General features: G+C 52.2%; 8 protein-coding genes across 8 annotated transcripts; 4 read left to right on the plus strand and 4 right to left on the minus strand.

The window, feature by feature from the left end:
• Positions 1-341: 341 nt before the first annotated feature.
• Positions 342-3,422, minus strand: PtrM4_143800 (uncharacterized protein; the record flags this gene model as incomplete). Its single annotated transcript, XM_066109695.1, has 6 exons — positions 342-344; positions 400-753; positions 812-1,020; positions 1,112-1,341; positions 2,317-3,032; positions 3,132-3,422. The coding sequence occupies 6 exons, from the start codon at positions 3,420-3,422 to the stop codon at positions 342-344; spliced, it is 1,803 nt and encodes a 600-aa protein (XP_065959678.1).
• A 445-nt stretch (positions 3,423-3,867) lies between these two features.
• PtrM4_143810 (uncharacterized protein) lies at positions 3,868-4,530 on the plus strand (the record flags this gene model as incomplete). Its single annotated transcript, XM_066109696.1, has 2 exons — positions 3,868-4,179; positions 4,216-4,530. 2 exons carry the CDS (start codon positions 3,868-3,870, stop codon positions 4,528-4,530), a joined length of 627 nt encoding a protein of 208 aa, XP_065959679.1.
• A 243-nt stretch (positions 4,531-4,773) lies between these two features.
• On the plus strand, positions 4,774-5,942 carry PtrM4_143820 (uncharacterized protein; the record flags this gene model as incomplete). The annotated part of the gene is made up of 3 exons (XM_066109697.1): positions 4,774-5,232; positions 5,263-5,411; positions 5,642-5,942. The coding sequence occupies 3 exons, from the start codon at positions 4,774-4,776 to the stop codon at positions 5,940-5,942; spliced, it is 909 nt and encodes a 302-aa protein (XP_065959680.1).
• Positions 5,943-6,198: 256 nt separating this feature from the next.
• On the plus strand, positions 6,199-8,496 carry PtrM4_143830 (uncharacterized protein; the record flags this gene model as incomplete). Its single annotated transcript, XM_066109698.1, has 1 exon — positions 6,199-8,496. One exon carries the CDS (start codon positions 6,199-6,201, stop codon positions 8,494-8,496), a length of 2,298 nt encoding a protein of 765 aa, XP_065959681.1.
• Positions 8,497-8,661: 165 nt separating this feature from the next.
• On the minus strand, positions 8,662-9,354 carry PtrM4_143840 (uncharacterized protein; the record flags this gene model as incomplete). The annotated part of the gene is made up of 1 exon (XM_066109699.1): positions 8,662-9,354. The coding sequence occupies one exon, from the start codon at positions 9,352-9,354 to the stop codon at positions 8,662-8,664; it is 693 nt and encodes a 230-aa protein (XP_065959682.1).
• Positions 9,355-9,758: 404 nt separating this feature from the next.
• PtrM4_143850 (uncharacterized protein) lies at positions 9,759-10,373 on the minus strand (the record flags this gene model as incomplete). The annotated part of the gene is made up of 1 exon (XM_066109700.1): positions 9,759-10,373. The coding sequence occupies one exon, from the start codon at positions 10,371-10,373 to the stop codon at positions 9,759-9,761; it is 615 nt and encodes a 204-aa protein (XP_065959683.1).
• Positions 10,374-10,420: 47 nt separating this feature from the next.
• Positions 10,421-12,070, minus strand: PtrM4_143860 (uncharacterized protein; the record flags this gene model as incomplete). The annotated part of the gene is made up of 1 exon (XM_066109701.1): positions 10,421-12,070. The coding sequence occupies one exon, from the start codon at positions 12,068-12,070 to the stop codon at positions 10,421-10,423; it is 1,650 nt and encodes a 549-aa protein (XP_065959684.1).
• Positions 12,071-12,888: 818 nt separating this feature from the next.
• On the plus strand, positions 12,889-14,031 carry PtrM4_143870 (uncharacterized protein; the record flags this gene model as incomplete). The annotated part of the gene is made up of 1 exon (XM_066109702.1): positions 12,889-14,031. The coding sequence occupies one exon, from the start codon at positions 12,889-12,891 to the stop codon at positions 14,029-14,031; it is 1,143 nt and encodes a 380-aa protein (XP_065959685.1).
• Between the last annotated feature and the right edge of the window lie 520 nt (positions 14,032-14,551).

The following is a 14,551-nucleotide window of genomic DNA, read 5'->3' on the forward strand; positions in this document are numbered from 1 at the left end:
TACACATCCTGCTCTTACTGCTCTTGCTACTCTTACTTCTATCGCGCCTGCGGCTCCTGCTTTCCTACTCTCGCTATCCTCGCTTCTCTCACAGCTGATCCCGCTATCCCTACTATCCCGCCGTCCTCGCTGCTCTCGCTGCTATCGATATCCTCGCTTCTGCTCCTCACTCCCCACCGCTCCTACTACGCCTGCGGCCGCTATAACTACTTCTGCCCCTGCTCTTGCTTTCCCTACTGCTCTCGCTGTCCCTGCTGTCCCCCGCTGCTCGTGCTACTCTCGCTGCTTCTCACTTCCTACCGCTGCTACGGCTTCTACAACTCCTTTCGCCGCTGCGGCTCCTACTCTCGCTGTCCCTACTGCTTGCGCTGCTCTTAATATCCTCCCTATTTCTCCTACCCTCCTATTGCTCCCACGCCTCCTGTTCTTAATATCCTCGCTGTCCTCGCCTTCGTCGCTGTCCTTACCGTCGTCGCTGCTCCCGCTACTCGCTCTGTTCTCGTTACTCTCGCTATATGCGCGGCTCTCGATGCTCTCGCTGCCGACGCTACCTATCATGTCGCTGCTCTTATTTCTCTCGCCTCTCTCGCTCCCTACGCTCTCGCTACTTGCCATCTCGTTGCTCTCGCCTGCCTCGCCTGCCTCGCTCTCCTTGCTCTTGCCGCTCTTGCTGCTCTCGCTCTTGCTGCTCTCGCTCTTGCTGCTCTCGCTCTTGCTGCTCTCGCTCTTGCTGCTCTCGCTATTGGAGCTACTCTCGCCGTCGTCACGACCCTCGCTTTTCCTCCCTGCTCAAGCTGCTATTACTGCTTACGCTGCCTGCCATCAAGTTGCTCTCGCTGTTCTCGCTATCCTCGCTGCCCTCGCTGCCCTCGCTACTCTCGCTACTCTCGCTGTCGCCACTATCGCCACTGTTGCAGCTATTGCTCTCGCTACCAACGCTGCCTGCGCTCTTACTGCTCTCGCCGCTCTCATTACCTTCTCCAGACTCCGCAACAATCAATCGATTGACATGATTGATTCCTATATAGGTTAAAGAATTACTTCATTAGGCAGCCTTTAACCTAGATAGGAATCAATCATGCCGATCCGATTGATTGTTGCGGAGTCTGACCTTCTCTGCCCTCGTCTTTGTCGTTGCTCTCATTGCTCTCGCTGTTGCCGCTGCTTTCGCTACCTCTAATATCTTTACTACCCTCGCCTTCGTCGCTACTCTTACTGCTGCTACTATCGTCACTGTTGCTGCTATCTCTCTTGCTGCTAACCCTGCCTACGCTCTCGCTAATCTTGCTGCTCTTGCCTTTATCGCTGCTTACACTATCCGAGCTACTCGAGCTGTTGGAGCTACCCTCGTCAACGTTACAACTCTCTATATTTCCTCTACTCGCCTATTAATCTTGTAATCCAACAAAACTCTCCTGCTAAGTTATTGCTCTCAACCGTCTCTAACAATCGCTTTTTTCCTAAAAACTCAAACAACGTCGGCCCTGCTCCTGAATTACTAACCCCGAACTCCTCTAACCGCGCCGTCCATCGGTTTCCTACCTCGCTCCGCCCTAATGCTATACTTAATAACCCGCCTATTAATACCCCTCTATACTGGCAATCCCCGTCTTGGACTCTCTGATATCGCCCAAAACTATTCCTTTCCCACCGCTTGCATATCTCCTGCGGCACTCCACACCAAAAACAACCCGAATAACGCTCAAACTTAATTGTCTCTTCCATCCTCTTAATCGACTGCTTGATCTGCTGGCTCTCTTGTCGCCAACATTGCCGTACATCGTGTGTGCTCGATCCTTGGCCTACTGCCTCACATAACCCACACCGGTTTATCCATTGCGCCAGCTGCCTACGCAGCCACTCGACGTCGGCGAACTCCTGCTGCCGCTGCTGTATCAATAGACTCCGCAACAATCAATTCAATCCGGTCACTCTCCTAGACCCACTTACCTATCTAGGTAGGGCTTAAACTCCTATAGGTAACTACTAGGCTTAAAGCGGTAATCAATCAATCCAATCTGAACCTTCTAGGACCCACTTAATTGATTGTTGCGGACTGTGTGTATCAATCTCTGTCGCGGGCCGCCTTGTTCTCGTTGCTGCTGATTAAACGTCTGCCGCGCCTCTTCTTGCTCCCTCTCCAATGTCTCCGCCTCTTCTTCGTTGCTGCTGCCGCCCTCCTCCATATCCTCCTCCATCTCCTCCTCCATCTCCTCCTCCATCTCCTCCACCTCCTTCATCTCTTCCATCTCCTCCTCCATCTCCTCCCCGTCGGCTCTCATGCATACGTCACACCTCTCCTCTCCCTCCTCGCACCGAGCTCGCTCGGCCTCGCGCCTGTCCAAATACCCGTCCAACACTACCCGTCTACATGTCGCCGCCTCGTCTATGCCTTCGACGTATGCTCGCACCAACCGCTGCTCCGCCTCCCCCTGCTTGTCATCCGCCGCTCGCTGCTCGCCGTCCTGCACCATCATGATCGCCTCGCTCCGCTCCCCGTCTCGCCCGGCTCGCCCGCTCTCCTGCGCGTAATCCAACACGCTAAACGGCCAATCCATGTGGACAATGCACCGGATATCGGGCACGTCCACTCCCATGCCCAACGCGCTGGTTGCCACAATCACCCGCTGCTTGCCGCCCATGAACTCCCCCAACATGCTTGCCTTGCCAACCGCGTGGTGATGATACGCATGGCACTTGAGCTTCTCGGCTAACCCCTTGACCTTTGGCACTGAGTTGCCGTACACTACAATCTTGCCGCTCTTATACTTTCGGACCTTCTGCTGTACCATCGCCAACACCGTTGCCTCTACCTCCTGTCTCTTCCTCTCCTTCTCTACCCTTACCACCCGGTACGCTATGTTGCTCCGTGCTGTCGGTGCCCTAAACATTCTTACCTGCCCACGCTCAAAATGCATTCGCCGGAATAACTCGTCCTCCTCGCTGGGTGGCAACGTTGCTGTCAACATGACCATCTGCGTCTCTACAGCCACCAGCTTGCCTAGCTGCTGCATCTGCTTGCGGAACGTGTACTACCGGTTTAACACGATATGGCACTCGTCGATAATAATCCGATCTAGCTGCCGCGTCGCTCGTAGCCGGTTCAAAAACGTTGCAAATTCCTCTCCAACTGCCGACTCGGGCGTCACTAACACCACCGCTGCTGCGTCTGGCGGACGCCGACTCTGCCACTCTACGCACGATATCCCTAGCTTCTTGCACCGCTGTGCCATGTCGCCACGCAACGCGATCAACGGCACTACCACCACCGTCGTGCCGCCCTGCTCTGCCCACGCCGGCAACATGAACAACAAGCTCTTGCCTGCCCCCGTCGGCATCACCGCTACTACGGGACTCTCGCCTGCTGTGATGGCTTTGATCGCTGCCTCCTGAACGCCCCGGAACTCGGCCTTTTCGCCCATCATGCGCTTCAGCTGCCATACTTGTCAACGAGCGAGCCGGCTCGCTCAGCTCGCTCGGCTTGGACGTTTTGACCAAGCCGAATGAGCTGAGCGCGCAGTGCGCGCTTGCAAGCCGAGCGAGCTTAGGGATAGGCGCTCGCTCAGTCAGCTTGCTTAGCTTGGTTGGATGGAGCGGTTGGAAACTTGGGGCTGAAGGACTTGGTGGAGGGGCAATCTCACGATGATTTTTAGGTGTAGTGCGTAAGTTCGAAACCTAGTTATAACCTAAAATACACTCTTTTTTGCTATATTTCTAGCAAATAAGCTACTAAACTTCCGGCTAACGGCCTGGCAACAATATTCTCCTTCTGCGACACTTCACTTACTACTTATCACCCACCACACTCACCTATACTCCACCAACGCGTCTCTATTTGCAGCTATTATCTACCTCGCCGTTGCTATAATGCCAGCAAAAAGAACATGCGTTAATGCTCTAGAAATCGCGACAACTTCGAAGCGCCCTAGAGTCGCAGCGCGTCATCGCGGGACTGCCAGCCAACCTGTGCTAGTCGATACTCAGCCATTCTCACCATCTCCACCTCCTCCACCGCTGTCGCCGCGTCAAGCTCTCGTTGCCGCGCCACAAGCACCAAATTTTGAAGCGACCCTCCGAGAGTCGCGCGCCGAAGAGACGATCATCCCACCACCTAAGGGCAGCGAGCATGCCACTGTTGCAGCTTCAGGAGCAGCTAGCGAGGCTGTCGACAAGGGTTTCGTATAGGTAGAGGACAAATACGACGGCTTTAATTAGAGTCGCTACCCAAAGCACTGCAAGCCGCCCACATCACTTTCGAACCGAGCAAGCTGGGTATACAGCCATGGCTATCGCATCGCCTTGCGCAGCAACGTCGCAAAAGTTACGTGGATCTGCCACTATTGCTATAAGCACAAGTTCACTACTGTTGGCCGTGGCATACATAACGTCTCGCAGTCTCCATCAGCGCCAGCACGTCATCTCGGAGAAGACAAGAAAGTTCATGGCTTGAAGCCTCCAAGTAAGCGCACTACCGTCGCTCCTCGGAAAGAAACTCTCCTCGAACGCGCCCTTCAGAAGGGCTGCTCTTAGGCTGTTGCCAACGAGCTTACCAACTTCAATATACAAGAGTTTAGGCTTGCGGCCGTTACCTAGCTCGTCGAAAACAACCTCCCACTCTCACAATTCGAATCATCGTCTTTTCGCAATATGATATAATTAGCTAGCGTAGAGGCAGAACGAGCCTTGTGGGCATCTTATAACAGCGTCTCACGATACGTTATACGCCTGTACAACTACCTGTTACTAAAGGTTATCGCAAGCCTTTCAGAATCAATGAGCAAAGTCTATGTAAGCTTTGACGGATGGACGACAAAAGGTGGCAAGCGCGGTTACTTAGGTATCGTCGCCCACTACGTTGATAGCTCTGGCGAGCTCAGGGACTTGCCTATTGCGCTCCCACAACTGACAGGTGCCTACACCGGCGAGGCTATGGCTGAGGTCGTGATGGCAATATTCAAGCAGTTCGAAATCACTGTGGGCAAGCTCGGTTACTTCGTCCTCGACAACGCACATAACAACAACACCACGATTAACACTCTCGCCTTGCAGATAGGCTTTAGCGCTACTGAGCGTCGCCTTCGCTGCGGTCCTTATACGCTTAATCTCATTGGCCAGATGCTACTCTGGGGTGAGGAGAAAGAGTCCTACGACAACGAGGAGACTGAGCGCGTGAACGAAGCTGAGAATATGGCTACTTGGCGAGGCGATGGACCATTAGGAGTGCTTGTCGCGGTTATTAACTACATCAAAACACCATAACAGTACGCTCTTTTTGAGAAGTATCAGAAGCTCGCTATTAGGGACCAGCCTGTCAACGCGCCAACAGAACAGCACAAAATCAAGGAGCCCGTTAAGCTAGTTGTTACTCGCTATAACTCTTACGTTTCGTGTTTTAAGCGCGCTGTTGAGTTGTAATTAGCGGTTAATAGGTACGCCAACTACCATATTTAGAAGATTGAAACTGAAGACGAGTACGCCCGAAGCACAGTCCGCAACAATCAATTAAGTGGGTCCTAGAAGGTTCAGATTGGATTGATTGATTACCGCTTTAAGCCTAGTAGTTACCTATAGGAGTTTAAGCCCTACCTAGATAGGTAAGTGGGTCTAGGAGAGTGACCGGATTGAATTGATTGTTGCGGAGTCTAGCCCGAAGTCGTAACAACAAGCTGCCTGCAGCGCCGGATTGGATGAGGTCTGATGGGATCAATGCCCATGACTGGCAGGTGATTGCTGAGTATATTGATGTGCTTAGGCCACTAAAACAAGCTACAAAACGGCTTGAAGGCCGCGGCAAAAGCGGTGCTTTTGGAGCAATCGCTGAGGTTATTCTAGTATTTGAATACTTACTTGGAGTCTATGAGGACCGCTTGCAAAGCTATGAAGACGTCATTTATGATGAGCATACAGAGTCACCCGAAGACCACCTTGCTATCAACCAGTGATCGGAATGGTCTGGTCTGACTTGGTCTTGGTCTGGTCTAGACCGCCAAGACTTGGTCTGGTCTGGCGATTTTTTGAGACCGTGGTCGGACCGGTCTAGATGATCGGACCGGTCCGGCTATAAATAGGTCCACGTGACTAGATCTTAGACTAATCTAGCCAGAAAATTTAGCACAATATGAGTCATTAAGATCAAGGTAAGTCTTCTACTTACATAGAACAATCAAGTCCTTAACAACCTACTTATATACTATTGTTATGGAGCCTTCAACACCAACCTCACCGTCCCCATCGAATATTATAAGACTAGATTTAACGTCTCTTACTCCATCTCCTATCCCCACGTCATCACCCACCCCTATACTATCACCCACTCCTATTCAATATCACGAATCTCCAGATGAGTTCGTGCAGGGCGGTATCACGTACGTGAAACGTGCAATAATTGCAAGGAAGGATTTCCGTCAAGGTACATCACACATCTGGAAGTACGGACTCCAATACATTCGAGATAGCGATAAGAAAGAGGTGTATTACTGCCATGAGTGCAGGGTTGGGAAGAGCAAGCAAGAGTTGTTTGTCATCAATGGCACTTCTAGGATCCGGAATCACCTGGAACAGAAGCACCAGATTGATCCCCAGAGTAGCATCAAGCGAAAGGGTTCTGTACGGAAGTCTATAATCGACCAGCAAAAGGATGGGGCTGCTTCCAGCATCTTTTTCTGGAAGGAGTCAGTAGAGAAGTTTAAAGAGCTTCTAATTCGTTGGATTGTGTACTGCCATATCGCCTTCTTTCAATTAGAGAACCAGTACTTTCGTGAACTACTCCTCTTTTTAAATCCGGCACTACTCAACCACCTCCCGAAGGCTGCGAAGACTATCCGAAGCTGGGTAATGAATGCATTCATATCGAAGAAGCAACAGCTTAGGGAGGACCTACACCATTCACGGAGTAGGATCTCTATCTCCTTTGATCTCTGGACTTCACCAAACCCTTACGCTATCCTAGGCGTCGTCGCTATGTGGATTGATACTACCGGCATGCGACGTGTTACCGCTTTAGGTATGCGACGTATATACGGCGAACATACTGGAGAGAATCTTGGATCGGTGGTCCTTGAATTGCTGGAAGAATACGACATTAGCGGAGATCAGATTGGATACTTTATGCTGGATAATGCCTCGGCAAATGATACCGCTGTTGAGTTTATACTCAAGGATCTCTGCCCATGGATGAAGTCAAAACAACGTCGTCATCGCCGGCTGCGTTGCTTGGGCCATGTCATCAACCTCTGTTGCCAGGCGTTCCTTATGGGGCGAAACTGTGAGAAGTATCTTGCGAAGCTGGAGAAGCATCATCAACGTGGCGACTATACGAAGGTGGAAGAGCTCTGGAAGAAGTTCGGATGTTTGGGTCGTCTTCACAACCTGGTGCGATACATCAGGCTTACTCCACAACGGCGTGAGGAGTTTGCTACAATTATTATCGGCGGAGATCTTTCGCAATTCGACGGGCTTGAGCTTATCCAGAACAACTCGACCCGCTGGAACTCATGGTTTTATTCGATTACACGTGCATTAAATGTTCGAGAACGTTTAGAGCTCTTCTCGGCTCGTCATGTACCTGGAAAGGGCTCCGTAGGGATCGCGAACTTTAAGCTTGATGGACAGCACTGGTTTGAGCTTGAAAAGATTGAACTCGCTCTCAAAGACTTCTATGCTGCAACTTTGCTTTCTGAAGGTAAGAAGACGTCACTTGCGGACTGGTTTTCAACTTTGGACTGCCTTCTCCGGGAGATAAGCGAGACGAAGGATCACTACCACGACATCCACACTGAGGACGATAACAACTTTACATGGAAGTACCTTCAAGGCTGCGCTGATGCTGCTTGGTTAAAGTGCGTTGAGTACTATAACAATCAGCAGCTGAATTGGCAAAATCGATTCCCTGAAGATACTGACCTTCCACCGGCATATTATGCGGCTCAAATCCTTGATCCATATCGCAAGTGGGGATGGTTCAGGCAAGAGTGGGTTTTTCATGGCGACGAAGAGAAGAAGAGGTGGTTTGAAAACGCACAATTAGCGGTGAAGCATCTCTGGGAGACAGAGTATAAGGGAAGGTACCCTGTCGAGATGCTGCCACCACCAGCCAGGAAGGAGAGAGATCCTGACCCAGCATTTGATCGCCAGCGGGAACATAAGCGCATTCGAATAGACGCTCCAGTTTCTACAACTGATTTGTATGAACAATACATCTCTACTGACCGGCTTCATAACGAAGAGGCAGGTTGCAATGAGGCTATTGCGTACTGGCTATCTCGCTACGACTCCCAACGAGATCTCGCTCGCTTCGCTCTAGACATGTTTGCGATCTCGCCTATGTCGGATGAATGCGAACGTCTTTTTAGTAGCGCGAAGCTTACTATCGTCGATCGCCGTGGTAGGCTGAAGGCAGATATTATAGAAGCGTGCGAGTGTCTCCGGGCCTGGTATGGAAAGCCCCAAGCTGAGGGGAACAGCGATATCGAGGATAGTGAGAACGAAGACGACTAGATTGACAGTCAGTAGTAAAACACATTTCCTCGGCTTCCTTCTTTGCTTCAGCCTCATTCTTGGCGGTCTTGTTGGTCGGACCGGTCTGGTCGGACCGGTCCTTATGTAAGCACCTGGTCTGGTCTGGTCTGTACCCTCAGACCAGACCAGACCAGACCATTCCGATCACTGGTACAAGGGATGAAGGACCTTAGGTAATCGCTTGAGGATTTCTTGTCTCGTCATGTGCGGACGTTCCATCTTGTCGCGGAACTTCTCGTAATCCTCTGGGAGCACTTTGGCTCCTGCAGCACGTAGGTGCTGAGTGTCCTCCCATTCCTTGTCGGATAGCTCGGCGATGCGGCCGATTTCATCGTAAGAGGTGATACAAATGTCCTGGTCGTGACAGACGGCTGCCGCGGCTACGCGGCTAGAGATGAAAGCTACATCAATTGGTGGGGGTGCTTTGGGGTGACGAGCAACCTTCCGGCAAGGGTCAGGGACCTGGGGGAGAGGTTGCTTGTGGTGCCGGCTGCTCTGAGTGTGACAGGGTCGGTGGTCGTGGATACAGTTAATTAGACAGTGCTCCGAGTCAAAACTTAGAGACATGTCTTTCCAGTTAACTCGGGGTTCATGGGTTTGGAACCAGGGCGTTCCTAGGATCATTTGGACACCAGAGAGTTTGGTGACATAGGCTAGGACATCTTCGGTGTGGGTGCCAAATGTGACAGTTACCCGGGCCATATGGGTAACGCCTGCCACTAGAGAGCCATCAGCGAGTTCTAGAGTAGCAGGCTGGGAGAGAGAGATAAGGTCGTATTTATGTGCGCGGGCATGAGAAGAATCAATGAAGAGAGAAGCACAACCAGTGTCACCCATGATTTCGACGTGTTGAGGAGAGGAGCGATGAGAAGAAATGATTCCTTTAAAGACTAATTGCTGGCCTACTAGAGGCTGATACTTATCACCGCGTATAGCGGCGGCAGCAATGGCCGAGACGGTGATCCGGGATCCAGTCTGGCTCTGTTGTTTTAGAGCCTTGACACGGTTCGCAATTGCCTGGAGTGTTGGATCCGGGTCGGACTCATCGTCAGAGCTGACTTCTACGGTAGGGGAAAGGGCTAGGGTCAAAGAATCGTCGACAAAGCGGTTAGGATGTAACTCCTCTTCTTCTTCGCTGTCTTCGACAGAAGGGGCAGGGGGAATTAGGGGATGTGCTGGTGGTTGTACTGGGGGTGGCTTCTCATGCCGGGGAGGTCCCTGGGGGCGACTGTCGCCAGGGACTAAGCATTTTCCGAAGGTTGGGGAGAGGTGGAGGTGACGCTAGCTGCGGCGCCCTTGACCTTAGGGCGGGCTGGCTCTCCGACGGGTACGCCATTGTTAGCAATAGCCTTCTCAAGAGCGTCCTGAACTTCGGGGTACGAGTCAAAAGAGGCGACCGGCTCCTTAGAGCAGTAACCTCCTGTAGCCTTAAAGGTGTGATTCTTCTTAAGACAGTTGAAACAACGATTTAAGTGACGGAGGACCTTGACCTGGATGTCAGAGCGGCCACGGGGGCCAGATCCCGAGCTGGATCCACCGTTCCGGGGTCCGTTAGAGGGAGTGGACTTATTGCCGCCTGCTCCGCCGCCCCCGCCACCTTCTAAACTCTGATTTCCTCTACGGTTGCCAGTTGTAGTGGCTCGTTGTGGGTTGGACTGTTCGAGGAGACGAAGGGTTTGACAGAAGTCAAGGTAGGTGAGGCTAGACTCTAAGACTTTCATGGCGGTCATGTCGCGCCACCATACAGGCAGCCGGTTGCGCATGAACTGGATCTTGAGGGTGTCGGGCCAACGAAGGGCCGAGGTGCCGACGTTAAAGCGGGCGATGTACTCACCCATAGACTCTGTGGGCTTCATAGTGGAATTCAAGCTCTCATACCAGGACTGAGCTTCGATGCTAGTGTTCAGCGACTTATAGACAGAGTCAAGGATAGACCAAGCCTCGTTACTGTGCGCGAACTCAGCTCCAGGTTCGAGGTACCCATGCTGGAGGCATCCGAAAGCCTTGTCCTTGGTCTTCTGGCGGATGTAGCTAAGCTTCTTGGTTTCTGAGGCGAACTCGTAGGGATAATCAGCAAACCAATCGGTGACGTCCATCTTCCACTTAAGATAGTCGGCGGAAGTGGTGCCATTACCGGAGAATGCCTCAGGTTCAGGTTTCTTTGGGCGGGGGTGGCGACGGTGATCGTACTCTTCGTCATCGGAGTATCGATTTTTCGTAGACTGAGTGCCGCGCTGACCTTGGCGAGAGAGGGCTGGTAGAGGACTGTTGGCATCGTCGCCTTCAGAGTCCGATGAGTCTGGGGGGAAGGGCCTGTGTGGCCGCGCCTGGCTGACCTAGAAACCTTGGCTGTAGCCTGTTTTAGCTTAGCCTGGAGTTTCTTCATATTCTCTAATGTGGCTCGGTGGGCGTCGTGCTCCTGTCGGTATTTGTCCTTGTAGGCCGATTTGCGGGCGGCGAGGTTCTCTGCCTGGTTCTGGGCCTGCTGGTAGTCTTCGTGAGCGCTTCCGCGCGCGTCGCGGAGCTCCTCGGTTAGGCGTGCAACTGTAGCGACGGAAGACTGAAGTTGGTCCTGGCAGTTCTTAAGGACAGCCTGTGTGTCAGCGACGTCGCCCTTGTAACCCTCAAGGATATCTTGGGTTTCTTGATCCTTGCTGTGGAGGTTTTCGATGACCTTGTCTCTTGCGAGAAGCTGTTCGCCTAACTGATCGCTGTGTTTGCGCTCGTTGCCGAGGTCTCTCCACATATCGCGGATTTGATCATATAGTCTGTTCAACGCCTTAGACTGGTCATTATTCGTATGTCCGATAGGCGTAGTGTGGAGAGAATCTTTGCGTTGGGGGTTGCCTTGCGCATCGTTCTCCCAGAGGTCGAAGGTGGTCACGTTATCCTCGCGAGGAATGACGTAGGACGTAGAGGGCTGTCGCTCGAATTGCGCACGCTCGTAGGCGTGTTCAACTAGGGGTTCTAAGGACGCGGCGGGTCCAGGTGAGAGCCACGCTTCAGAAAAATAATCAGTGTCGACTTCGGCCTGAGACTGGCGCGAGTAGCGGCGTTGCTCGCTCATTAATGGGTAGCGTATGCCCAATGGGCTGCTCAAGTCGGCGCGATGGTCTATGAAGGCCACGCCCTTCTTGCGCGTAGTGATTGTGGTCGGAAGCTCGTCGTCAGAGTCGTCGGAAATGTCCAGTGGCTGCTGTACACTATCGGTGTGGCCGAGGGAGGGGTAGCGTCCTGGAATGCGTACGTCCCTGTCGAAGAGGTTGTTCTTGCCGTGTGCTCGGGGGAGGCCGCTGGCGCGACGCTCTAGGGTTTCTTTGGTCTGGGAGGTGGGCGCCGTCGCACGCGAAGGCTGTTCGGGGGCTGAGTTCTCGTGGCTCTCGTCCATACGGGAGCGGTTCATGGTTGCGGCCGTCTCTCGCATGAAACGAGGGACGCCGAGGGCAGGATTTCGGTGTTCTGTAGTGCTGGGGCGAGTATCGCGCGATGTCTCCTCAGTGAGGAGTTCCACGATCTCGGGGTGAGGGGAGTCACGAGCCCCCAGAGGGTTCATGACTTGTTCGACGGGGCGCTTCTCGTGAGGCGCACCGTTGGGCCAGTGTTCGGTGACTGCAATTACGTGTAAGGGTCTCACATAGGTCAGGTATTTGAAACTGTGTTGAATTACAAAGTAATTGCAGTGCAGAGCTTGTAAGAAGCTCTGCGCGGAATATATCTAAGTGGGGGTGTGCATGGGCCACCAAACAGGTGGCTCGTGCGCGAACATCAAAACAACGCTAAGGCATCTGGCAGGTGGCCTGTGCGGGGCAACGGCCCAAAACCATCACAGTATAGGTCTATTATTGTTAGGTTATAATAGATTCCTGTATACAGACGCCTACACCAAAACGCCCAAAACATCGACTAGGTAATAGCTGTATAGATCTATTCTGTCTTGTAGATCCCTATATACAGACGCCTACACCAAATACCCTCTCTACCGAACGCCCTAAACCGACTCGATATACCGACCCCATATACCGAACCGCTCTAGCACCTGCTTTCACTAGCACACGCACGAGCAAAACATCGACCAGGCAATAGCTGTATAGATCTATTCTCTCTCTTGTAGATCCCTATTGTCAGATAATAGCACTGTTGAAGATGAGAGCGTACAGACGCTGGGTTAGACTAGCGCGACCCGGCATCTGAGAGAGCCAATCGGATCACAGGAAGGCTTGGCACCCCCCAGGTGTGCCCACAACCGTAGACAGAACCAAAAACACAATCAATAATCAATATCATCACGATCATTACCCATTTCATCAGTATTCCAGATAAGAGTGAATATCTGACAATTAAGAGTCTCACTACCTTTACCTACTTACCAAAATGACCACATTTACCACCCGCGACGCGACCGTGACTTTACGCGACCAGTCAGACTACACCGGATGGATGCTGCAACTACAAGCGCGTTGCGTAGCGCACAATATTTGGGATAAGATTAACCCAAAATCTACCACTCAGCCCCTACGGGAGCCAAAAGACATTAGAATCCCAGTATTCGCTAACTACCAAGCAGCTGCTGGCATTGGAGAACCAGAGCGCCTAAGCGAGCTGTCTAGCAGCGGGCAAAAGGCATTCAAAGAAGATCTTGAGTACTATCGTATGTCGATGGAGCAGTACAAGAGCGACCGACACCGGTACGAAAAGGAGCAATCGAGCTTCCAACATATCATGACCTTGATTCAATCAAGCGTGTCACCACACCTACTACGCACATGCTGTCTCCCAGACAAGACATTACGCGAGTGGATTGCCAACCTACAACTGACCGTTGGGGTTGATGACGAGACTGAGAAAGACCGAGCACGCGAGCGCTATCTTGCGGCCCTACGGCCCATGAGAAGCGCGGCGCAATGGGACACGTGGCTGGCTGAGTATGACCAAGCCGCAACCCACGCGGAGACGTACAATGTCCCCGAGCTATCCCAGCTTAGCACAACAACAAAAGACTTCCTGGCAGCCGTCAATAAAACTGCACCCATATGGGCCACCAATTTTCAGGATAATGGTCGTGGGGCAGTAGGCATGAGCCGGAAGGAGATGATGAAACGGTTCCGAGAGCATATGATGATAAACCATCCCCTTAGATCAGGGAAGCACAAAGCAGCTATGGCAGCTTACGATGGACCATATGGATCAACTCTTGCTGGCGGTGAATACGACCAGGAGCTATCAGGGACGCCTCATAGTTCGAAATCCGCGCCATCGACAAAAATGAAACCGGGGCAGACCCCGCTAACAACGTACCGGGGACGTCCTCGTAAACAACGCCGAACTGGGGCAGACCCCAATACCAACGTACAAGCTGGAAGCACAAAGTCCACGCTTAAGAGATCTTCAGAACAAGACTCTTTCACCACTGCTGGAGTACAATGCCAAGCATGTGGACAACATCATAGCATCAGAACATGCTTTTATCTCTACCCAGAGACTGCCCAGAATGGTGGCAACCTAATGAGACAATAAGCGAGCTCATTAAGTTCAGACGCATACATGATTCATCGTTTCAAGGGCTAATCCGCGGACAAAGCAGACCCCGTACTCGCACACCAGTGCTGAAGCAATCACATACACCGACCCCAGATCTCTCTCAGTCACCAATCGAATGACTAGAAGGCCGAAAGATTACGGACGTAGACGCCGCGCTCACTACCATCGCACGGAGTGGGACAGCCGAGCACACGTACCCTCTCGCACGATCATTCATTCTCGATTCAGGAGCGACGTGCCACATCACAAACAATCCAGATCGGATATACAACTACCGCCCGTCATCATTAGGAGACTACATATGGGCTGGTAGTATAAAGATTTGGATACGGGGATACGGGACCACAGACATCACGCTGCAACATCAGCATGGGACAACAAAGCTAGTGCTGCGAGATGTGGCAATCTGCCCAGAGATCGTATGCAATCTAGTGTCCTTCCGACTGCTACGGCAGAGAGGAATCTGGTGGGATACCAAATCAAACCCAACTAACCT

The sequence above is a fragment of the Pyrenophora tritici-repentis genome, chromosome 9 (genome assembly GCF_003171515.1).
Source record: "Pyrenophora tritici-repentis strain M4 chromosome 9, whole genome shotgun sequence".
NCBI classification, from domain to species: Eukaryota; Fungi; Ascomycota; class Dothideomycetes; order Pleosporales; family Pleosporaceae; genus Pyrenophora; species Pyrenophora tritici-repentis.